The 24505-nt window shown below is 33.7% G+C and overlaps 5 protein-coding genes across 5 annotated transcripts; 4 read left to right on the plus strand and 1 right to left on the minus strand.

Annotated features, from left to right (window-relative positions):
- The first annotated feature begins 8546 nt into the window (after positions 1–8546).
- On the plus strand, positions 8547–9402 carry LOC111630563. Its single transcript, XM_023374679.1, has 3 exons — positions 8547–8649; positions 8825–9007; positions 9081–9402. Exons 1-3 carry the CDS (start codon positions 8592–8594, stop codon positions 9257–9259), a joined length of 420 nt encoding a protein of 139 aa, XP_023230447.1. The 5' UTR covers positions 8547–8591; the 3' UTR covers positions 9260–9402.
- Positions 9403–14549: 5147 nt separating this feature from the next.
- Positions 14550–15486, plus strand: LOC111630564. Its single transcript, XM_023374680.1, has 4 exons — positions 14550–14706; positions 14799–14867; positions 14980–15069; positions 15150–15486. The coding sequence occupies exons 1-4, from the start codon at positions 14656–14658 to the stop codon at positions 15243–15245; spliced, it is 306 nt and encodes a 101-aa protein (XP_023230448.1). The 5' UTR covers positions 14550–14655; the 3' UTR covers positions 15246–15486.
- Positions 15487–16003: 517 nt separating this feature from the next.
- LOC111630549 (deoxyribonuclease-1-like) lies at positions 16004–16642 on the plus strand. Its single transcript, XM_023374662.1, has 3 exons — positions 16004–16261; positions 16347–16438; positions 16510–16642. The coding sequence occupies exons 1-3, from the start codon at positions 16097–16099 to the stop codon at positions 16640–16642; spliced, it is 390 nt and encodes a 129-aa protein (XP_023230430.1). The 5' UTR covers positions 16004–16096.
- Positions 16643–17620: 978 nt separating this feature from the next.
- LOC111630562 lies at positions 17621–19888 on the plus strand. The gene is made up of 3 exons (XM_023374678.1): positions 17621–17755; positions 17830–17881; positions 17949–19888. The coding sequence occupies exons 1-3, from the start codon at positions 17681–17683 to the stop codon at positions 18353–18355; spliced, it is 534 nt and encodes a 177-aa protein (XP_023230446.1). The 5' UTR covers positions 17621–17680; the 3' UTR covers positions 18356–19888.
- Positions 19889–21404: 1516 nt separating this feature from the next.
- LOC111630551 (deoxyribonuclease-1-like) lies at positions 21405–23241 on the minus strand. The gene is made up of 9 exons (XM_023374663.1): positions 22912–23241; positions 22744–22835; positions 22583–22672; positions 22403–22503; positions 22211–22326; positions 21995–22149; positions 21828–21924; positions 21702–21753; positions 21405–21634 (listed from the first exon to the last, which is right to left on the minus strand). Exons 1-9 carry the CDS (start codon positions 23074–23076, stop codon positions 21405–21407), a joined length of 1098 nt encoding a protein of 365 aa, XP_023230431.1. The 5' UTR covers positions 23077–23241.
- Positions 23242–24505: the final 1264 nt, after the last annotated feature.

Below are 24505 nucleotides of genomic sequence, written 5' to 3' on the forward strand. Positions count from 1 at the left end.
ATAGGCCTACTGTATAAAATTTAATGAAATAAATGGATGTCCACTAATACTCAACCCCCTTGTTTGACTTGTCTTACCCCCTTCCCCTTTCAGGGTGGACATCATTTAAAGACAGCCCCTCACAACAGAGGAGTAAAACTATAAATATTACCAATAAATGTACTGTACAATTTGATGGAATGGAAAAAAATCCACGTAATGAATCTAACTGAAAAGCAGTGTCTAATAGTAAGCTCATAATAATGATAAACTTATCATAAAATAGTTTAACAATAAGTCAATATTTTAATGTTCAGAATAAACAATATTATTTTATTTTTGGTTATTATATATGAACAAAATTAGAATAAAACATAATTGTGAACCGCCGGGGAGGGTGTAGGTCTCCCGATCCTGCAACAGGTCGTTAAACCCTTCTCACTGGTCAGGATGGATTAAAATTTTACCTTTCCCGCGGTAACGGGATTAAATGTTTCGGGTCGAGTGGCGGAGAGAGGAGTGCATCGGTAAGATGACCGGCGATACACGAGCAAACGAGGACACCAATTTAACAAGATAACAACGATTTATTAGCTACATAGAGATTACAATAACCAAGTTCAAAAGGGAAAATCTGAGTCCCTGAAACGCGGAAGACCGAGAGAGAGTTCACAAAAATAAGTTCCATACCTCTTTATGTCTTTTAATATTCTTAAGGAAAAAGGGTTTGATATCCAACGAGTTAGTAGGATTAGGATAATAATTTTTCTTCAGGACACAATATCGATAGGACACAGTATATTAATAGGACACAATATTCGTAGGACACAGTTGTAAAAGTGACGGCAGATGAACGACTCCCCCGAGAAGGGGAAGGAAGGGGTTTTTATAAGTTCGGCGTGGGAGAATGGTCATGTGACCAATTGTTGTGAGGTAAAAGGTATGCAGATGGGTCNTTAAAAAATTATTTGTAATTTTAATTTTTTCAACATCTGAAATTAGTCTTGTGATCAGTATGTGTCAAATCACTACTACTGTGGTGTAAGTCCATTTTTGGAAAAAATTGACAAAACACATAATATACATACAATTTAGTGTAAACTTTTTATTTATAAACAATTTACACTTAACATTCTAAAATAACCATAAGCTTTGATCAATTGAAAATTTATCGATAAATGACTACATAACCATTGATTTTGAAAGTGGTGTAAGTCCATTTTCTACAGTCTATGCACTTGGGCTGTCCATAAATTACGTGTGCATTTTTCTTGAAATTTTTACTTCTCCTCTTGTTCCAGTTTGTCCAAGTTTTTGTAATTCCTTTCCCTCTATGGATGTCCGACATAACTCTATCCTTCATTACTTTATGAATGATAGATACCATAAGTAGAAATGAAACATACAAGAAACTTTGAAATAAATATAATAAAATGCATAGGCCTACTGTATAAAATTTAATGAAATAAATGGATGTCCACTAATACTCAACCCCCTTGTTTGACTTGTCTTACCCCCTTCCCCTTTCAGGGTGGACATCATTTAAAGACAGCCCCTCACAACAGAGGAGTAAAACTATAAATATTACCAATAAATGTACTGTACAATTTGATGGAATGGAAAAAAATCCACGTAATGAATCTAACTGAAAAGCAGTGTCTAATAGTAAGCTCATAATAATGATAAACTTATCATAAAATAGTTTAACAATAAGTCAATATTTTAATGTTCAGAATAAACAATATTATTTTATTTCTGGTTATTATATATGAACAAAATTAGAATAAAACATAATTGTGAACCGCCGGGGAGGGTGTAGGTCTCCCGATCCTGCAACAGGTCGTTAAACCCTTCTCACTGGTCAGGATGGATTAAAATTTTACCTTTCCCGCGGTAACGGGATTAAATGTTTCGGGTCGAGTGGCGGAGAGAGGAGTGCATCGGTAAGATGACCGGCGATACACGAGCAAACGAGGACACCAATTTAACAAGATAACAACGATTTATTAGCTACATAGAGATTACAATAACCAAGTTCAAAAGGGAAAATCTGAGTCCCTGAAACGCGGAAGACCGAGAGAGAGTTCACAAAAATAAGTTCCATACCTCTTTATGTCTTTTAATATTCTTAAGGAAAAAGGGTTTGATATCCAACGAGTTAGTAGGATTAGGATAATAATTTTTCTTCAGGACACAATATCGATAGGACACAGTATATTAATAGGACACAATATTCGTAGGACACAGTTGTAAAAGTGACGGCAGATGAACGACTCCCCCGAGAAGGGGAAGGAAGGGGTTTTTATAAGTTCGGCGTGGGAGAATGGTCATGTGACCAATTGTTGTGAGGTAAAAGGTACGCAAATGGGTCAAAGTTGTTCCCGGGCCCATGCTAACTATCAACTTTGGAGGTGAAATGTGGGATTAGTTTCGAAATGGACGGATGTTTACTTTAAACGAAAGGAGAGATCGGAATGTTTCCATTATCTTTTAAGTTAGATTTTAAGTTAGAATTTAAAGGAAAATTTAATTGGGGGTTTAGAAAAATGCTGTATATTAATCTAAAAATTCGATAAAAATTCCGGATCTCACATAATAGTTTACATAATAGTTTCGAGTGAATTATCGAAATAAAAATTTGCGAAGAAAGAAGCGCCATACCTCGGGCATAATAAGTGACAACGTCGCAGCAATTAAGGAATTTCCTGAGCCTAACCATGTAAAAACCTTATAGAAATTTCTGGGGAAAGTAAACTACTATCATCGTTTTATACTCAACGCTCCAAGACTCTCGAATCCGTTACACAATTTATTAAAGAAGAATAGGAAATTTATTTGTGATTCGGAGTGCCAAAACGCCTTCGACAACATTAAAACGTACCTAACCAGTTTCTCGGTTCTGTGCATCTTTAATCCACACAAACAATTGTACCTGTATACAGATGCCAGTAAACACGGAATGGGGGGGTTCTTTCACGAGATAAAACGGGCAAGTCGTCCTAGTCGACCGCGGAAGAACCCCCCTCTCAGAGGATCGCTCGATGCTAAGATATCGGCGGTGTAAAAATAATTAACCATTTTACTGAGAAAGTTATCGGATTGAGGATCTTCGGCGGTCCCACTGACGAGAAAGACGGACATCGGCCGTCTATTATTGTCGCGACGCGGAAATATTATTATTATCATTATTACTTTTTTCCTGTTGGAATTTAGGATGTATTTGCATGTATTTGTATCATCTGTTTTATATTAAATATGTCATCTTTGAGTACTGACGACACCTCATCACGACTTCACTACCCCTCCCCACTCAGTTAACAAGGCCATCCCCGACGACGAAGCCGATAAGTGGGGAGAAGCTCACAGCTCTAACCCCCTCGGTTCACATTACATTACGAAATTATTACAGCGTATTTTGATCACGTGTCATAAATAAAGGATGTAGAAATTTGAAAATTTAAACCGCAATTTATTAACACTTAAATAAATAAATTGTAACCCTCTTAACTTCCAGTTTTCGTTAACAGAGGGCACTCCTATACTACAAAGGTGCACCATCACCACGGTAACCAATGTGGGTGGTTGCTTTGACCTAGATTTTCCGTAATAAATTATACTTGCAATATATTAAACATTTATTCTGTATTTTTAAAATGTTATTTTATTATCTCAATGACATCATCTTTGCGCTTCGAGTGACGGGCACTTGTATCGGAAGCTGAAGTCAAAACGAGAGCCTTTGTTTAAAGTTTAGAAAATGTCTCTAGACTTATTTAATAATTAATGCACTTAATATGTTTTACGCGTGAAACCCGAAACAAAGCACTCTACACCTTCGTGAGAAACTGACGATAAAGCGAAATATAAACTTCTGTCTAGTTTAACTATTTTCCGTGGAGAGATCTTATCTCACCCGTTGGGGAGACAACTGCCCGTGTGACGCAGCTTTTGTATCTCTTCCTATAAGAAAGACTGACCCCCCCGAATTGAAGGTGAGCCGGAAAAAAAAGCAGAAAACCCACGTTCGTGGGACATACTTCGGTCCATCAACTTTTGTCCAGATTAATTAAAGAAGATATAAATTACCACTCTTATCAGTGTAAGTCTATAAGTTTTTTAAATTGCAGCTGAATAAATGAAATTAAACACAACATTTAAGCCGTTAATTATTCGTAATTTCTGCTTCAGTCTGCAATTAGCATAAGCATCAATTGTAATGTATAAGCTTTATTCATAAGCGGCTTACTTGTCCAGGCAACAATAGAATAACACTTGTCAACTGCAAATAACAAACAGTTTTTCGAAGTTAGCTAAAAGATGATTTTTCGTAGATATTTTATATTTTAAAGTTTTTAATAATTAATTTAATTAACCATTCGACTCCTCGAAATTAAAAAGTAATGAGTAAGTAAGTGAATGCATGTAAAGTATTACTGCATTCACTAAATCCGTACCAGATTTCGTATAATTTTAAATACTTATTTAAGTTAAATGAGAATTATTCCTATAAATTAAATAATTTTGAAAATATTTTAATATTATATTATGTAATATTTATGGAAAATTGTCATTAATCACTTGAAAAACTGCATTTGTTATTTGCTTTTCACCACTGTCAAATGTCAACTGCTATTGCGCTGACGTGTAGCTTATTGTAAATGCAGATATTACAAATACGTAATTCGAATAAATTATATAACTAAGCGTATTTATTCGAAAATTATATTTCGCTTATTAAAGTCTATTTTTCTTTATGCTTTTTCCGTGAAAAATTCGTTTAGATAATCTAAAACCAAAGAGGATAAAACGAATGTCTTCTTTTTCGTCTTAAAATCCTCTTTAGCCTAGACGTGGAAGGAGTCGGGACGTAGGAACTGATTAAATACACAGGAACGTCCCATAGAAATCGAGAGTGACGTTATTTCAATTGAAACATTTTCTCCTGTAAGGAAATAGATAAAGACAACACAACTATTGCTACAGGAGAAGTGTGATATACAGAGGCAAGCCATTAGTAATATGAGGTGGAGGAGTAAATTTTAAATGAAATAATAAAGAAAGAATTTATAATTTTATTTTTTAGCTTTAAAAATGTTTTGAGGAAAAACTTGTGTGTAATTAACTGGAACAGATGCAAATATCGCGCTGTATACATCAATGTGACGTCAAATTTTACTTCCGTCATTGTTAATTGAAGTTGCAAATTACTCATTCTCTGTCCAGTTGCAAGTAGAATCGTGAAGAAGTTCTTGCTGCCGTTTTTCATCTTAAGTACTTATTTATTCATTTTTTATTATAGATTAGTGAAATTCGTCTCTTCTGAATATTTTTTTTGACAATGAATTTATCTCACGGCATTTATATTTATTTATAAGGTTTAATTCCTAAACAACCCAGAAATTGTGTTTTGGATAATAATAGGATTGCTGATGTTCTCAAACCTATAAATACCGTACTGTCGCCTATTACTTTACCCCCTTTGCAGCTTGGAATAGTGGAAGAAATACTTAGTGTAAGTAAAAACTCTTAATTAACAGATATAATTAATATTATATAATGTTTTAATATGCAGTACAGTTAGTTCTTATAGAAACTTGGTTTATTCTTGCTATTTCTATAGTTAGGGCATTTATATACTAAATATCATATAAACCTTTGTAAGAAAGGCAATTTATGGATTGGTAATTGTTGTTTAATTAGTTCCAGAATATTCGTTATAAAATTTTCTATACCAAGAATTTAATAAATGATTTTTGGGAGATTTTTCTATGTAATTTCGTTGCGATTAAGGTATGTCATTAAAGGAAGTAACTATCGAGTGGTAAAACGTATATTAATGGATTAAATTCAGTCGAATTGCCGTTGTCTCTGCAGGCTTCTTCTACTGTAACGAGTGAAGTCCGTCTTCCCTCTTTTAAACAATACGTATACCCGCCAGCTTCCTTCCTCCTGTATAGTAAGTCTACCAGACGCTTTCTTGCCGTTAATTGGTATTTACAGTTCTCCTCGAAATGCCTCCCACACTCTTATTGGTGTTTTTTATAACGCGACAGTTGGATCAACGAATCGGCATTATTTCCGACCAGTCTAGACAAAACTTCCCCGCCAATTGCTCCACCCCTTTAAAAGTCAAATCTTCTAGTTATAACGTAAACAAACGTTAAAACCTCGCATTTTTCTTCATATTTTAGATTTTATTTTAATAATTTTCAAGCTAAATTTTTTCTTTAAATAAAATAAAGTCACAGTACTTTGTTCTTACACTCCCTGGAGTAAAGATGTGTTTCTTTTATGTGTTATTTTCTTATTTCACTATGTAGAAGTTGTAACATATTGAAGTAATTTAATATAATAACTAACTAAATAACAATTTATCATATTTGTACCTATATTGCATTATTGTATGATAAAAAAGTAATTTAATAAATTTTTTTACAAGTTTAAAGCCTTTTAAGAGCTCCCTGTCGTCATCATCGTCACTCCCCTTTGACACATTTTTTTAAATATTGACATAACGAAATTAATTTTAAATTGTTCTTAGAGTGCTGCAAATGCTGCCTTACAATAAAGTCCAAAGTACTAGTGTGTCTTTGTATTGTTATTGTAGGAGATGTATTAAAGAAGTCTTACAAGTAATAGAATTAAATTTGTTTCGAGCAGGATAACAAACTAATTGTTTAGGTACTATAGTACATGTAAATGTTTAGTTTTATTATAAATAATACTTTCCTATAGCAATATTTTATATGTTTAAGGTTTGTGACAACAGTCGACCCCCTATAACACTGTTGATTTTTCCGTTTTATATGAATTCCATGTTGTATGAGTCACTTAGATTTTACAAATACGTGAGCCATCACAGCCTGGCACACGTATTTGTAAAATCTAAGTGACTCGTACAACATGGAATTCATATAAAACGGAATAATCAACAGATTTATAGGGGGGTCGACTGTACTGTACTCTGTGCGACCATCGCCATGTTTAATTTTCAGTATTTGATGAAAATAAAAGTATATTTTATCGTAATTTATGTATAAATGGAATTATAATATTGATTTCTTTTATATAAACATTCTATTTTTTTATATATTACGTTCAATTACAGCTGCAAACTTTATCACTTGGAGCATGTCAGAAAATATTCTGATATCGATTATTACTTTTTTGTGGATACGGGCGAGACCTCTGACAATATATATTAACCTTCTTTAAGTAATATTCTCTCATTTAGAGGTCCTTTTAAACACTCTGTGTTACACTCAATTTATTGTGTTGTTTTGTTTATTTTTAATAACATATCTTTGTTTCTGTATACTAAATGAAGTTTTACAGTAAATTACTTAGAAACTGTAAATTATAAAAGCCAAGCATCAATTAAGGTGCATTATTGCGTCTTTTTGGCGTTCTGTGTCCATAAACAGGCTGATAAGTGCCCGACGAGCCATCGTACGCAGAACAGCACTCTTAACTGGTGTGTACCGTGTTATTGTCTGACCACGTGCACCGACGGCGGTTAGGCCTAACCATCCTTTGTTATGGGTGGCCGTAAACCGAAATCTACACAGGAGTCTAACGACGAAGAGGTAAACANAAAAAAAAAAAAGCATCAATTAAATAGCTTAATTTTTATGATATTATCTTGAAATAGTTATAAATATTATTAAATAATTTATTCGTGTGTATCGCCATTTTGTGAAAGTCAACTGTTCCGAAGAACTAATCATTTATTGTACATGTAAACGGATAAATACTCTCTCGTCTTTCATGAAATTTATTACAGTTTATCAATTTCTACACTTACATTAATTTTACCTATGAGTAACGTACAGTACATCATGACACGACGATTAATTCGAATATATTTTTCTACGATACCCATTTGAAATGTGTGCATCTGATTCTTTCAACGGCGCAGTGTTCTCTTGTGTGGCACCTCCGAACACCCCTGGTTTTTCATAGTTTGCCAATTCCAATTAGGAATCCGGTATGCTTTCGGTACGATGGCTCCTTTCTGTGTACCAGTAGTTTGCGACTTTTTTGCCAGTGATGAACATTTGGTTATAATCGTCATCGGAAAAGGGGCGATCTTCTCCTTTCAACTTGGCTAAATTATTTAAGTTGTCTACCGAAGAAATAAATTCATTAAATTAATCCTCGATAAGTCGTTCGTTATGGCCGATAGAACGAAACACTTTTGGTGATTACGTTATGGTATCGAACACTATTTTTGTGCCACAATTTACCAAAATTGGCGAGGATATATGGAATGTGTTTTGGGCGTGTTAGTGTTTGCAACAACCTCACTTCATATTATTATTCTTCTTTCCGAACGAACGTCCACCCCCATTCACCCTCACTCGGGCATCAAACTGATCATTTAACACGTCACTGCCAGGAAATTCGTATTAGGCCTATAAATCATTTAAATTACAACTGTAAATATATTCTTATCTTATTTATAAAAGTACATCCTTGTTTACTAAGTGTCTGGAGATTAATTAATAATCAACTTTGGACTTTACCAAATCTTTAAATGCAATAAATTATCTTGAAGATCAAAATTATATGTAAACACCATTTTACTTGTATACACGAGTACAACCGACGGCATGCTAACTAATTACGGAATTTTAATATTCTCTCTGTTCTTTTTGGTGCACGGTGCAGGTAAGTTTCGTAATTATCTTCTATGCATAAAAGAAATCGAGACGGAGACACGTAAACACGGTTGCGTCCGTATTTACGTCCGTATTTACGTCAACGAAGATGGCGAATTCCGAGGACTTTTGCCATTGCTTTCGTATGTTTACGTGTTATTAATTACTATGCACTTGTCTTCTAGAGATATTTAGAAGCTGCGGAAGAAATGAGGCATTTTTTAAAAGTGGTTGCAAATCTTACTGCCACGACGTTCTCAATTTTACTTGTACACGCGAAATGAAACATCCGGGATGCTTTTGTGATTACTTTTATATTCGAGACAAAGATACGAATGTTTGCATTACAGAAAAAGAGTGCAGCCTTCGTAAGTACACCTTTAATACACTTTTTAGTGTTTCCTGGTAGATTTCGTCTCTAATTACTTCCATTTTAATTAGGTGTGTGTCGTAAACCAAACACCGAGATCAGTTTTCTTTACGAATTCGTGGTTTGTGTCGGTGACGGAGAAGCCCGCTTTGGATACATAACCGACGATTACGCCAGGTGTAGTTGCAAGTGGGGTTACGCCGAAAACAAAGAGAAAGAGTGCATTCCTATATCCGAATGTACAGGTTAATACGCGGTATTTTGAACTCTAACACCATTTGAAACTATAATTCTGTTTATTAAAGGCAAAAGTATTAAAAGATCCTTTATAATGTTAGTTTAGCTTTCTTTTGTATTAAACTGCCAACTAGGAGTAAACTTTTAATGCATTAATTATGGCGTCGTCACTTGTCTTTTATCACAGGAATTAATATAAAATACGCTGAGTGTCACCGTACTGTCGTTCCTTAATCTCAAGAACGGAGTTATACAGATGAAAAACGAGACCGTATTTGGACACACAGGAACTAAAATTTCCGATTAGCTATACAGAACTTCTGATGCAAAACAAAAATTATATTTCTGCTTCTAACACAATAAAGTGCTATAAATTAAGACACTTGGCGGTTTTTCTCAACTTTATTTAGTTGAGACGTGTAAAAAAATTACACGTTTCGGGCTCATAAGCCCCTCCTCAACTAACTAAAATATTTAAAAGGGTATACATTATAGCCCGTATAGAAACAATACATAAGTTTTGTAGAATTTATAAAATTATCTTGATCTAAAACATCATGGCCGTGCTGTGCTATGATGCAGAGATGCGGCCGCATCAGGCGGCACCGTAATGGGGTTGCATAAGCAGCATTTGAGGGGTGGCATAAGCGGCATTTCAGAAACGGCATTTCGAAGACGTGCATCATACTGAGAAAAACTACCGCACGGCCCTGTAAAACACACCTTGGATACAACTATTACTAAAGTTTTACACAATTGATTATACTTTCCACTCATAAATCAGTTTTGTAAAATCCTTACTTCCTTTGATACGCATAGACAATGTAATATGAATATGCATTCAAGGTATGTTTTAGATCAAGATAATTTTGTAAATTCTACAAAACTTATGTAGTTTTTCTATATAGGCTATAATGTATACCTTTTTCAATATTTTAGTTGGCTAAGGAGGAGCTTATGAGCCCGAAACGTGTAATTTTTTCACACGTCTCAACTGAATAAAGATGAGAAAAACCGCCAAGGGTCTTAATTTATAGCACTTTATTGTGTTAGAAGCAGAAACAAATTTTAAAGCATGGTTTCACATCATTAAAAAAAAGTAATTAAGTTATATTATTTTAATTTAAAAGTTTCCCCGAAAGCAGTGTACAGGGGCAAGCCACTGTAATTTGAGGTGGAGAGCACATATTTTAAATTAAATAAATTAAAAACTGCAGCCCGGCATTGTGACGACATCACAATAAATAATTGCTGGTTTATTATAGAACTGATGGTATTTTAACTATATATGATATAAAGATACGATGGGATTCTCCAATAGATTTTCGAACAGACCACGTGGCTGTCGTGTATTTTAGATTTAGTTATTTCGAATGAAAGAGGTTAAAATTTCACTTAGCAATTAAAATCAAAATCTTTATCATATTTTATTTTTAAAACTTTTATATTTTAAATTATTATATAATAACAAAAAAATAATTTTGAGGTTCCGGCGGATTTAATAAAAAAATTGTGCATGCTAGTAACTAGTAAAATCGTCATTAACTCAGACTCTACTCGAGATACGACACGACCCCCTTTATCTCCACACCTCCTCCACCTTTAACAGCCAAAATTTAATAGCATCGATCCCCTTAATACACAAAAAGTCTTGCCAAATTTCAAATATTTTGGCCAAAGGCACAGTACTTATTAAGCTTCAAACAGGGTAAACAAAATCGTGCCCCCCACACACGCTAACATTCATACATACAGAAATTACCCCCCGAATCTTTTTGACCGATAACCATACTTTTTTACTGTTATATAGGGGAAACCGGGGCAAGATCGACATGTTAAGCTTTACTTAAATTTTGTGTAATAAATACTGCTGTAAACTGAAAAAAAAGCTTTGCATATTGTCTATTGGAATGTTACCTTACTATAGAACTGGTTAAAATCAGTTTGGAAATAAAAATAATTAAAATAATTACAACTTTACAAGAAGAGAGAAATTGACGAAGTTGCCCCGGGTATAGGGGCAAGATCGGCAACTTCTCTCTTTTTGTAAAGTTGTAATTATTTTAATTATTTTTATTAAAGTTGCCCCTGGTATAGGGGCAACAGTAATGGGGCAAGATAGGCACGTATATAAAATTATGTTATTAACAATGTATAAGTTGGAATTCACTATTAAAACAAAGAAATACAAATCCAACACCCATTTAATATTATTACAACGAAATGCAAGTTCAAAGACATATATACATGAATAACAAATGCAAACATGTTTTCATTTATCATCTGTTTGATTTTTATCCTTTGCTTCTAATGTGGCTTTATGTTGCCGATCTTACCCCGCTAGTCATGATTTCGAAACATTAAGTACAACCCTGAGAACAGAATGCCAAGCCACGATCTGGCCACGTGAATAAGTTGAAGTTACATCCTTCTAACAGGAAAAGTAACTTTCGTTATCATGGAATTATAACAAAACCTGCCAATTCAATATAAATGGAAAAAAAATATTATATGGAATTGAACGAAAATGAAAATTTGCTTGATAATTCAACTACGCTTGTTGGAGAACAATAAAAACACTACACTCAACAAGCCACCAATAAAACTCAACTGCCTAACCTATAACCAAAGTCTCCTGTTAATTTGTTTTTAAAAAAAAAAAAAGCGCTTGACAAACTTGCCCCGCATGCCGAAGTTGCCCCGGTCTCTCCTATAACGGCCGGAAAAGTGACAAGATTCAATTCAATGATTTACAGTTTAAGGAATCTCGACCTTCCTTCTCGTGTTTACACAGCACCAATAAAATCACTCGAGCAAATCAATCAATTATAATTGCCAATATCAATAAAATTAAAATTTATGCTCTTCTCTTAATCTTCTCGACCATCTGGCCGTCAGGTTCTCTGTTTAGTTTCATAATTAAATGGCAGAATTATGAATTATCAATTAGATGAAACGTTTATAATTTTAAACCAATTTCATTTTCTAATTGCCCGTATTCGTTAACGGCACATTCAATCAGTACTGGAGAAAGATGAATTATGGAATTAAGCATCAGTGGTGATGCATTCGAGTGGCTTATATAAGTAAAAATTTACAGTGCGCTCAATTAAGATAAGATTACTCGGAATTTTAAAATTTATATCAGACGGTGAAGTGGATTATAGAGAAATTTAATTTTATGTATTTTATACCATCAATTTTAATATAAACAATGAAGAAATGAGTTTCTTGGAGTATTCCATAATCGTGAGATAACTAAGATAATGGGCAGAAAATTATATTTTCGAGATTATCGATGAAATATAATAACCAGAATACAATCTTTTCTTTACGATTACTTTGAACATTCTGTCTTTCTTGAACTCGATCAACTTCTGCAGAAAACCGAGGAATTTTCACCTGTTTTTCAATGGTCTGTAATGGTATGGTATTGCTTTCCATTTGCGTAGAGTAACCCGACTGGAAATCTCCGGGCATTTTCCGTATGATTAAAATCAGGTAACGTAACGAGCCAATCCAAGAATGGAAACCAATAGCGAAAAACCATTTCTGGGTAATATTAAAGGTATGGATGGAATGCCAATAGTACTGACACTATCCGGCTCATGTAAACTGAACTTATTTTCATCTGATCACTTTATATTCATTCACTGTTTCTTTTGGGTCGTGTGACTTTTGCCCCGAATCAGTCTGGCAGCCTTGCGATTGTCTTCAGGCTTTGGCTTCGACTTATTATTGACGTATTTGAGATAATTGGCAGCGTAATCTATGTTTCAAACTATCCCATTGCTAAATTTTTACCATCTGTTTTCTAATTATAGATTTCATTGACTCGTCAGCTTCACTTATAGCACTTATTTTACACTTTTCAAATGCCGAATGTATATTGTCCTCGGCGTAGTAGCTAGTCTTTTATGCGCCAGGTGCGAGCTTCTGTAACTACGCCCCAAAACTATGATCCAAAACTTGGTCTGGGTCATTTCTGCGCCCTGTGACCGGGCATCTCTGGGTCGCCCTAGTTACGGCACTGATTGTCTTTACCCATTTTTCTCTTTCCCATTAACAATGCTTTGCTATACAAACAGACGGAAATTTTAGGTTGCCACAGAAACAATAACGAATATCGATAGTTAGTATACCTGGTTTCATATATATCAGGGAAACATTTAAAAATTAAACGTTTAAAACTATACATACATAAAAACACTCAAAAATTTAATTCATATCTTTATTGAATTCACTGTATTATTAGAATTTAGAAACCTATGCCAAAAAATATCTATATTCTTACGTAAGATCTGACGATCTTACGTAAGAATTAAGATTTCTATATAAACGTAGTATAATAATCAATACGTTCTTACGTATCCCGATTACGAAAGCCATTTTACAGCGAGACGTTTTCTCTTGCCAATCCAAGTGATGTTTTTAAGCAAGGGTACAGGAAATTAATCCGATTTTCGGTGTCATTTGAGTGAATAATTAATTTTAATTACATTTAAATTAAATGAAATAAAAATGTATCCTTCTAAGCACGCTACCAACTGCTATTGTCTTTCGTGTAGAATAGAGACAAATTTGCAAATAATCAAAATTTTCGGCTTGCAGACGGGTGCAAATGGCAAGAAAGCGAAGTTTTTACTTAACATTTATGGATATTTCGTGCAGTGTGTACTGACAGCAAGCAATATTAACATTCTACTCTTCATCTTTCTCACGGGAGAGGCAAGAAGGAAGTATACGGGAAATATTTCTGATATTTTTAAAGACGATTTCGTCTTACACTTTCTGGTCATATTCTCTTTCACGTTGTTCGTCTCTCTGTCGTATTCTCTGTGTCGAACGGTACTCGACCGTCAACTCTTACAACGAGTTCTTAGTAAATACTGCAACCATTTCGAACAGACAAGACTGAAACCGGCGCTCATACAATACAAAATGGCTAACTGGATACGCTGCTTATCGTTACTTTTTATGACGTTTATAATTGTTATCATTTCCATTGCTTTCTCGTTTGTCGTGAACAAAAACAACCTCTATATTATTATATTCCATTACGTTTTAACTAATTGTGAACTCTTTTACGGCATTCACGTAATAAGTTATATAATTATCATTATATTCGATATCGGAATCACGCTGGAGCACGAAGTATCGTTGTTCTGCACAGTGTTAGAAGAACAGATTTCCGATAAGAAGAGAATAAGGCCAAACTTCAGATACGTCATAAAAAGACACGTTCAATTCTGTGACATTCTTTCCGATTTCGACAATATGGTTAGCTCTGTCGTTGCTCTTTATTATTTGTTCCAATTGGCATTGACGTCTCTTTCCATTTACAATGGAGTGGTGGGAGATGGTAACACCTTAATTAAGTGTGCAGCTCTCGTAATCTTCGTCTTCAGCATGTTCGTCTTTGTTATTCTTACATTGGCTACTGCAAGACTACCGAAAACTGTAAGATTCTACCGTATAAAGAAAATCGCATACGTTTTTTTATTTTTAGATAATGTTATTTTAGCAGATGAACACGTGTTATTTTCTTACAGATGCACCGGGTACGTCCCATCTTGGAGCGTCTTTTCTTCTACGAAGAAGGACTCGAAGATAAGCTAAAGGTATGCTTTTTCTAATTGACTAATAAGTGGCTGGATAATGGTGTTGGTCTCTTGAACTATTTTATAGAACCAAATTTGCAATCGACTTTCGAAATAACGATTTTTGTTGCAGATAATTTCCTATAGGAAAAGACTAGGAAAAACTCCTATAGGAATAACCGTTGCTGGAATATTCACGATTACTAAAAAAAGCATGCCAAAGGTGAGAAATATTTAAAAACTTTAATACATTTTCCCTGCAATCATTTAAATTATTTATTTCTCTTTTGACATTTTTTTCAGAGTTTACAGACGATGTATTCCTGTTTTACGAGTCTGACGAAGGTTAAAAATCAGATAAATGCTTGCGATAAAGCCTATAAATACGTTCAAATCTGAAAAGAATAAAGGGATCTTAGCGTAAAATTTTTTTAAATGTTCACACGCAGAGACTTCTATGATGTATTTAAATAACTTTTAGTTACGTGTTACAATACTTCTTTAATCTTTCGAATATTCATCCATAAATGCGTTTTGACATAAGGGATTTCTATAATGGAGATAAATATAATACTGTACTACGACAATGAATTATTTCTAAATATTCTTGTAACTCCGTCCATAGTTTCCGAGTGTAGAGATAAATGTGTTTCTAAGTTAATGATACGGGCTTGAAAATGTATGTTTTACCTATATATTAGTACATGTATATATGCAGAAGTATAACAAAAGTACAGAATTTTAACCTGTGGTGATAGAAGACCCCATTATAAGTTACGAAATCGGGATCTTCTATGGTTTGTATAAGTTATATACTGTATACGTATACACATATAAACAGTGTGTGTGTGTGTGTGTGTGTGTATGTATAGGTGTATATGGGATGTATATACTGTATACTATTAAAAACAAAATTTTTAAACGTAAGTTTTCAATGCATTCTGGAAAAATTAACACTATAACAATTATACGTCGAAAAGAAAATTTAAAAAAAATTCAATAAAATTATTTTTAAAAAAATCGCTTATAAACAATACAATTTGGGAAAAATTCATAAATTAAACATGTGTTTTTCTTATAAATTAAACTTCTGATTAGATAATTTTAATTTATTATATAAAAATATATATATTTCAGATAACGTCGTTCCCGGTTAACGTCGTTCAGTCGATCACATTGCGATTTCAGTTGAGAAACTGCGAGTGATTGATCAATTTAAAATCCAAATAGATTTAATTATATTTTAAAAAATGATGATTTCGATCTTATTTTTTGCCTCCTGTTTAGTTTTTTTACAAGGATTCAATTGCCAACGAGAAACCATTCAACCTCATTTACGTGTGGCATCTTTCAACGTCCAGAATTTCGGTTACAAGAAATACAACAAAAAAGATGCAGCAGACATTATTAAAAAGGTACGATTTTATAGATTTTATAATATTTTAACCTTTCTAAATTAATTTTTTGTTGTTAATTTCGATTTTTAAAACGTTTTCTTAGATAATCACACGTTACGATTTCATTTGTTTGCAAGAAATCGTCGTGCAGAAAAAAAAGTTCCTGAACAGTTTATTAAAGGACATTAACTACGTGTAAGCGTAAAATCAGTAAATAAATACACGAACAAGTCTGTAATTACAATTTTCCAAACTTTTTCGATTAGTTATTCGCCAAAGAAACCTTACGTCATGAATGCCAGTCCTCCCGTAGGTACCAACTCAATTACAAAAGAACAATATCTCTACCTTTACAGGTGNTTCTTTTCTGTAGCAACGCTTCGGGAGATTACATCATGAAACCATTGGTTATTAACAAATCAAAAATACCACGCGTATTTAAAGAAATAAATATCAACCATCTTCCTGTTTATTGAAGGGTCAATAAGAAAGCGTGGGTTACTGCCGCGATGTTTAATGAATGGTTTCATGAACAGATGCCAAAGATCCCAGATGCCAAAATCAGATCTCAGATCCCAGATGCCAAAATATATTTAAATGAAAAAGGACTACCTTTTAAAGTGCTTTTGTTAATTGACAATGCACCGGGTCATCCGCGATATCTGCAGCATGAGAATGTCCAAGTTATATTTTTACCAAAGAATACGACATTCTTACAACCATTAGACTTTTAAGGCTCTGTGTTTGTGGCCAAATGTACCGGTAGTTAAAGATAAAGCTTCTATTTCACCATTAAAAGATGAATATTCTCAGATAGTACAATTGGCGCATTCATTGATTGGTGAAGGTTTCGACGATTTTACTGAAAAAGATTTTGCAGAACTAGCGGCTGATAAAGAACTAAGTGAAGATACTTTTCGATTTACACGGTTTTACATTCAAAAACTAACAATTTCAATTTACACGTTTTCCTCGGAAACTTATCTACCGTGTAAATCGAGGGATGGGTGTATTGTTTATTCAAAACTGAGTAATAAGCTGAAGCTGCGGGTTAGCGTATCTGAAAATCACACGTAAATACTGGACGGATTTCTATAGAATGCTTTCTAGAGTGGCATCCCTTGGCAGATTGCCCACGTGTTCCATTGCCGTATTCTATCAAATTAATACTTCGAGTACTCCGTGGAATATCGCAGTTATAATGTATTACAGCGGTCTTTGTAACGTATATACTTAAGTAAAAGACTAAAAATTCTAGTAATATATGCAAATAAATATCAATCAATTCTTTATTGTTTGAATTTTAGTTCGTTACAAGAGGGTTACACAAAACTGAAGTTATACAATTTATACGTCAACAAAGTTTACACAAACACTGGACTTTCTGTCTGCTAAAGCGTAGATTTCTTCTGCAGAATTATAATAACCGGAAGCGAGATGAAACGAGACACCATCCACTCCTCTGTTAGACCCTTCTATTACCAAACGGAATATAACATAACAGAGAAATTGGTTGGTGAGGATTTTTGCAAAATGTTCAAATCGTGTTTACGTAATGAATTAAAAAATATTAATACTCGTGGCAGGTCAAAGAGATTTCGGACCACGTTCCCGTAGAATTCAGCTTAAGAGGAAAAGGTAAATGCACGTCCGTTCGTAAGACCTTTAATTATAATAGAGTTTAAGATCTTTTTCTTTGTTGTAGTTTCTCGGAGCTTCGTGGAAAACATCCACGCGGATATTTGCATTCGTGTGTACGATAGAAGACCGAGTGACACTGCAATTTCGGTGTTAAAGAACAGAAACATTTCGGGCTTTCATGTTGAATTTTACGACGATGCGAAAAGGTGTCGACAGAGATTAATTATAACTAAAGAAGCGACTAATTTTCGAGATTTAATATCGTCGCTTGAGGATTTAAACGTAAAAATGAGCAATGTTTTGAGTTCCGAAACCGTAGAAACCATTAGTTTCAAGTCGGAACATGGTTCGCTTTTCGATTGTGACAGCTGCAACACGGTTACACACCCAAAATATATACTAACTATCGACTGTTATTCGGTTACTGACATTTGTACTGTTTATTTATGTAGACAAACGTTTTTTAATTAATACCGTGCGATAACGTTAAAAATGCGGTGAAACTTCGTTTTTCCGGATCAAACGAGATCGGTCCAGACCCGGATAATGAGAAATTATTGGCTTATTAAAATTAGAGTTTAAAATTCCATACTGAAAATACTTTTTAATGGTGAAAATTTAAATAGATTTCATTATGAAAAACCTCAAACACTTCCTAATTGTATCCAATGTGTTTTCCATTCGTAGATACCTTCATAACATTTACTCTCGTATTTCAAAATCTTTTAGTTAATACTCCTGTTGTTATTACTACAGTATAAGAATCCTCTTGACCTTTGAAACCTACACGTAATGGTTAATCCAGTTCTTGTATACACCCGTTAATTCTACTAATAAATATAAATACTTTACATGGATTATCCAGAAAACACCAGTTACAGTACACCTATCCCTGGTTTTACATGGAAGAAGACACTCTTTACATAGTTTAAAATAAAAAAGGGAACTGGCATCTGGTGATGTAGATACAGCGCAAGAATATCCAAGAAAATTTGCTGAAATTGTTGCCAACAATTCATGTACTCCTGATCAAGTTTTCAATGCCGATGAGTCAGGGTTATTTTGGAAAAAAAATGCCAGAGAGGACCTATGTGTCTAAAATTGATAAATCAGCTAGCGGTCATAAAGCAGCAAAAGATGGTATAACAATTCTTTTCTGTAGCAACGCTTCGGGAGATTACATCATGAAACCATTGGTTATTAACAAATCAAAAATACCACGCGTATTTAAAGAAATAAATATCAACCATCTTCCTGTTTATTGAAGGGTCAATAAGAAAGCGTGGGTTACTGCCGCGATGTTTAATGAATGGTTTCATGAACAGATGCCAAAGATCCCAGATGCCAAAATCAGATCTCAGATCCCAGATGCCAAAATATATTTAAATGAAAAAGGACTACCTTTTAAAGTGCTTTTGTTAATTGACAATGCACCGGGTCATCCGCGATATCTGCAGCATGAGAATGTCCAAGTTATATTTTTACCAAAGAATACGACATTCTTACAACCATTAGACTTTTAAGGCTCTGTGTTTGTGGCCAAATGTACCGGTAGTTAAAGATAAAGCTTCTATTTCACCATTAAAAGATGAATATTCTCAGATAGTACAATTGGCGCATTCATTGATTGGTGAAGGTTTCGACGATTTTACTGAAAAAGATTTTGCAGAACTAGCGGCTGATAAAGAACTAAGTGAAGATACTTTTCGATTTACACGGTTTTACATTCAAAAACTAACAATTTCAATTTACACGTTTTCCTCGGAAACTTATCTACCGTGTAAATCGAGGGATGGGTGTATTGTTTATTCAAAACTGAGTAATAAGCTGAAGCTGCGGGTTAGCGTATCTGAAAATCACACGTAAATACTGGACGGATTTCTATAGAATGCTTTCTAGAGTGGCATCCCTTGGCAGATTGCCCACGTGTTCCATTGCCGTATTCTATCAAATTAATACTTCGAGTACTCCGTGGAATATCGCAGTTATAATGTATTACAGCGGTCTTTGTAACGTATATACTTAAGTAAAAGACTAAAAATTCTAGTAATATATGCAAATAAATATCAATCAATTCTTTATTGTTTGAATTTTAGTTCGTTACAAGAGGGTTACACAAAACAGAAGTTATACAATTTAACAAATAAATGTAATAGCTTAGTACATGATAATACAAAGTAAATTACATAATAATAATCATTTTTTGAAAAACGCGATATTGATTATATCTTTCCAGAATTTAAATCTTATCAAATATTTTTTCCTGCTAATATGTAAGTAAATATTATATATATATATATAATATATTTATTTAGTTTAAAAAATACAACAACGAGTTGCGTAACTTTTCCGGCTATTATAAGATTTTATTTTGAAAATAACCGTCATATTTTTAATTACAATATAATAAAATTGTGTGTGGTGTTATGTGTTATGATATTTTATGAAAATTTTCTGTATTTTTAACTATTATCAAAATGCNAATAACTTAGTATATTACTAAATATTATAAAATGGTAAAATCCTTAATTTTGAGGATGGAGACGTATTTTATTAAAGGATTTCTAAACGCTAATAACGAGTAAAATCATAAGTCTTAACCCATTCGAGATACGACACGTGATCCATCTATCTCTTCACCCCTCCGACTTTTAACCACCAAAATTTACTAGCATCAGTTCAATTAATACACAAACTCCCTGCAAAATTTCAGAAAATTTTGACAAAAAGAACAGAAATTATTAAGCTTCAAAGTTATACAGTGTTAATACATACAGTAAACTCTCCCAAATCAGATCTTATAAAGTAGGGATGTCCCGATACCACAAAAGTATCGATACCGGTATCGGTATTGAAGAGTTTACTGTAACAGCCTAAAAAGTATAAGACATACTTTCATCGAATGTTAAATTTTAACATTGACATAGTCTATTCTTGTACCACTCGAATCCCTCATATAATTTTAAGAAATTTTAAAAGGTATACCAAAATCCTTTATTCGAACCGCTAATGACATGCCCAGAACAGTAGACGATACCTTAAGATCAAAATATCGATTAAATGCCAATCCTTGTGGGAGGTTCCGCAAAATTGGCAATAATAACAATATAGTAATAGTACTAAAAATTAATTTAAAAAAGTTTGTCTACATAAATAAACAGTACAAATGTCAGTAACCGAATAACAGTCGATAGTTAGTTTATATTTTGGGTGTGTAACCGTGTTGCAGCTGCCACAATCGAAAAGCGAACCATGTTCCGACTTGAAACTAATGGTTTCTACGGTTTCGGAACTCAAAACATTGCTCATTTTTACGTTTAAATCCTCAAGCGACGATATTAAATCTCGAAAATTAGTCGCTTCTTTAGTTGCTTCGTGGAAAACATCCACGCGGATATTTGCATTCGTGTGTACGATAGAAGACCGAGTGACACTGCAATTTCGGTGTTAAAGAACAGAAACATTTCGGGCTTTCATGTTGAATTTTACGACGATGCGAAAAGGTGTCGACAGAGATTAATTATAACTNTACGTTTAAATCCTCAAGCGACGATATTAAATCTCGAAAATTAGTCGCTTCTTTAGTTATAATTAATCTCTGTCGACACCTTTTCGCATCGTCGTAAAATTCAACATCAAAGCCAGAAATGTTTCTGTTCTTTAACACCGAAATTGCAGTGTCACTCGGTCTTCTATCGTACACACGAATGCAAATATCCGCGCGGATATTCTCCACGAAGCTCCGAGAAACTACAACAAAGAAAAAGATCTTAAACTCTATTATAATTAAAGGTCTTACGAACGGACGTGCATTTACCTTTTCCTCTTAAGCTGAATTCTACGGGAACGTGGTCCGAAATCTCTTTGACCTGCCACGATTATTAATATTTTTTAATTCATTACGTAAACACGATTTGAACATTTTGCAAAAATCCTCACCAACCAATTTCTCCGTTATGTTATATTCCGTTTGGTAATAGAAGGGTCTAACAGAAGAGTAGATGGTGTCTCGTTTCATCTCACTTCCGGTTATTATAATTCTGCGGAAGAAATCTACGCTTTAGCAGTCAGAAAGTCCAGTATTTGTGTAAACTTTGTTGACGTATTTACCTGTCGTAAGCGCAACTGGAGCTGTAGGAAGTCGTGTCGATGCTGCTATTGATCAGCCACTGGAATTCCGGACGTGTCCATAAAGATATATTGGCCCAATCGTTGGTACGAATGTACTTACAACCGGCGTTCAAATCGCCCATAATTACGACATTCTGCGCGAAACACAAAGTTTGTAGACAGATAATCAATTGTTAAAAGAAACGTCACACTTACTTCGTTGTCGTACAGCCGCTTTGCGTAGTCGTACACTTCGGACAGGGCGTCTATTTCGTTGGCCGCATCGGAAGGCCTGGTATGAACGCAGATTGCGACGAACCGCGACAGAGATCCTTACAAAACAATACAATAACAATACTGGTTAGCGAAGCTATAAATTCGACCCGTTAGCAGTGTGCCATGGCTTACTCGTAGTGGACGAATTGACGTAAGCGATGTAAGGAGGACGAATGAAACGACTTTTTGGATCCGGATAAACTCTGGCATCTAAAAACTCGAGTCGATCTTTTCTGTTGAGAAAAAAAAAAGGCAAGAAGTTTAAAGAAAGAACGAGAAGATTTCATACCGAAAATGTCAATTGTTACCCACCTGTAAAGGTAGAGATATTGTTCTTTCGTAATTGAGTTGGTACCTACGGGAGGACTGGCATTCATGACGTAAGGTTTCTTTGGCGAATAACTAATCGAAAAAGTTTGGAAAATTGTAATTACAGACTTGTTCGTGTATTTATTTACTGATTTTACGCTTACACGTAGTTAACGTCTTTTAATAAACTGTCTAGGAACGGTTTTTTCTGCACGACGATTTCTTGCAAACAAATGAAATCGTAACGTGTGATTATCTAAGAAAACGTTTTAAAAATCGAAATTAACAACAAAAAATTAATTTAGAAAGGTTAAAATATTATAAAATCATACCTTTTTAATAATGTCTGCTGCATCTTTTTTGTTGTATTTCTTGTATCCGAAAGTCTGGACGTTGAAAGATGCCACACGTAAATGAGGTTGAATGGTTTCTCGTTGGCAATTGAATCCTTGTAATAAAACTAAACAGGAGGCAAAAAATAAGATCGAAATCATCATTTTTTAAAATAAATTGGACCTTTTTAAAAGACAGAAGATCTAAAATTAAATAAAATGTATCTGAATTGGAACGGTACTATTAAAAAACAAAATTACGACAATTTCTTTTTAATTAATCGAGTTTCGATGTTACTTTGCTTTTAAATTGGCCAACCGGATGCAATTTCTCAACTCAAACTGTAAAATGATCGATTAAACTATGCGTTAATATACCAAGTTTTATCTCTGCTATTGTTTATTATATCGCAAATTATAATTATCTAATCAGAAGTTAAATGTATTTAAAACTGTATACGATTTATTAAAGGATTTTTCCAAAAATATGTATTTTTTTTGTATAAAAATTAATTCACTTCTTTCTTTATTTTTAAAATAATTTAAATTTTTTTAATATCCAAAGAGTTTATGTCCAACGAGCTGAAACTTATTAACGAGGAGCAGCCATGACAGTTGTACTGTGACTATATCCATGGGCGTAGCCAGAGTTTTGTTATGGGGGGTCTAGTAGTGGTCAACCTGACACAAAATTGAATTATTTCAAATTGATGTTCATTAAAATGAAATTTCCATAAGAATCGACAATAACTTAACACACACAAAATATGAAACTTCCTTTAATCATACGTTCTCGTAACATTAATATCAAACTCTAACAATGGGGCTGTGCCCACCCATGCCCCTTCCATGCCCATGCTTGTATCTGAATAATCAAAAGGAACACATAAATTAAGAATTTTATCTTATATAATTAATATGTTTTATGTATAAAACGAGTATATACACAAATATTGTGATGCTCTAGCGGATTCAAACTATACAAGGAGTCGAGTAATTCATTGTTTAGCATTGTGAGTATCGCATCCGAGTCGGTTATATTGGAGTCATATACAAGTAGACAATTATCAACGTATCTATTATAAAAAAATGAACTTCTCATAGTAATTAAAACATTATCTGTCTCAATAATACAGAGATAACCAAATCCAAAACACAATAATCACAATTTAGATTACTGTATTTATGGTATATAAAACATGTACCCCTATTACGAAGTAGTTTATTGTTGAAGTGCTTTGTAATAGATGGGTACACGTTTTTAACGTCAAGACTTATCATTCTATAACTTTATTTTAAAGTTCTTCAGTATTTTTCATGTTATTAATGGAATTGTCGTATAGTTTTAAAATTAATTTAACTGTTTTTACTAAATAATACAATAATTTAATTAACCGCCGAGCATTACCATTGTGAGTCTTTCCGAACATATAATTGGCTCGCTAAAAAAGGCACTCTTAGCGCCCACAGGTGAAAGAAGGTTAACAAAAATGTATAGAGTCTGACAAGACTCCGTACACTTTTTTCAAAACAAAAGATAGTTGGAACTTCTTTACTTGAATACATTAAATGTATTCAAGTAAAAAACATGTTT

This window comes from Centruroides sculpturatus, unplaced genomic scaffold (genome assembly GCF_000671375.1).
Source record: "Centruroides sculpturatus isolate CEXI.00-Female unplaced genomic scaffold, Cexi_2.0 scaffold693, whole genome shotgun sequence".
NCBI classification, from domain to species: Eukaryota; Metazoa; Arthropoda; class Arachnida; order Scorpiones; family Buthidae; genus Centruroides; species Centruroides sculpturatus.

Coding starts and splice junctions, on each gene's coding strand:
- LOC111630564 (XM_023374680.1), top strand. CDS start 14,656: ATGTTCGTCTTTGTTATTCTTACATTGGCTACTGCAAGACTACCGAAA. Junction 14,868..14,979: donor GACTCGAAGATAAGCTAAAG/GTATGCTTTTTC, acceptor TTTTTGTTGCAG/ATAATTTCCTATAGGAAAAG. Junction 15,070..15,149: donor CTAAAAAAAGCATGCCAAAG/GTGAGAAATATT, acceptor CATTTTTTTCAG/AGTTTACAGACGATGTATTC.
- LOC111630562 (XM_023374678.1), top strand. CDS start 17,681: ATGAAACGAGACACCATCCACTCCTCTGTTAGACCCTTCTATTACCAA. Junction 17,756..17,829: donor ATAACATAACAGAGAAATTG/GTTGGTGAGGAT, acceptor TACTCGTGGCAG/GTCAAAGAGATTTCGGACCA. Junction 17,882..17,948: donor ATTCAGCTTAAGAGGAAAAG/GTAAATGCACGT, acceptor TCTTTGTTGTAG/TTTCTCGGAGCTTCGTGGAA.
- LOC111630563 (XM_023374679.1), top strand. CDS start 8,592: ATGCTAACTAATTACGGAATTTTAATATTCTCTCTGTTCTTTTTGGTG. Junction 8,650..8,824: donor CTTTTTGGTGCACGGTGCAG/GTAAGTTTCGTA, acceptor CTTGTCTTCTAG/AGATATTTAGAAGCTGCGGA. Junction 9,008..9,080: donor AGAAAAAGAGTGCAGCCTTC/GTAAGTACACCT, acceptor CATTTTAATTAG/GTGTGTGTCGTAAACCAAAC.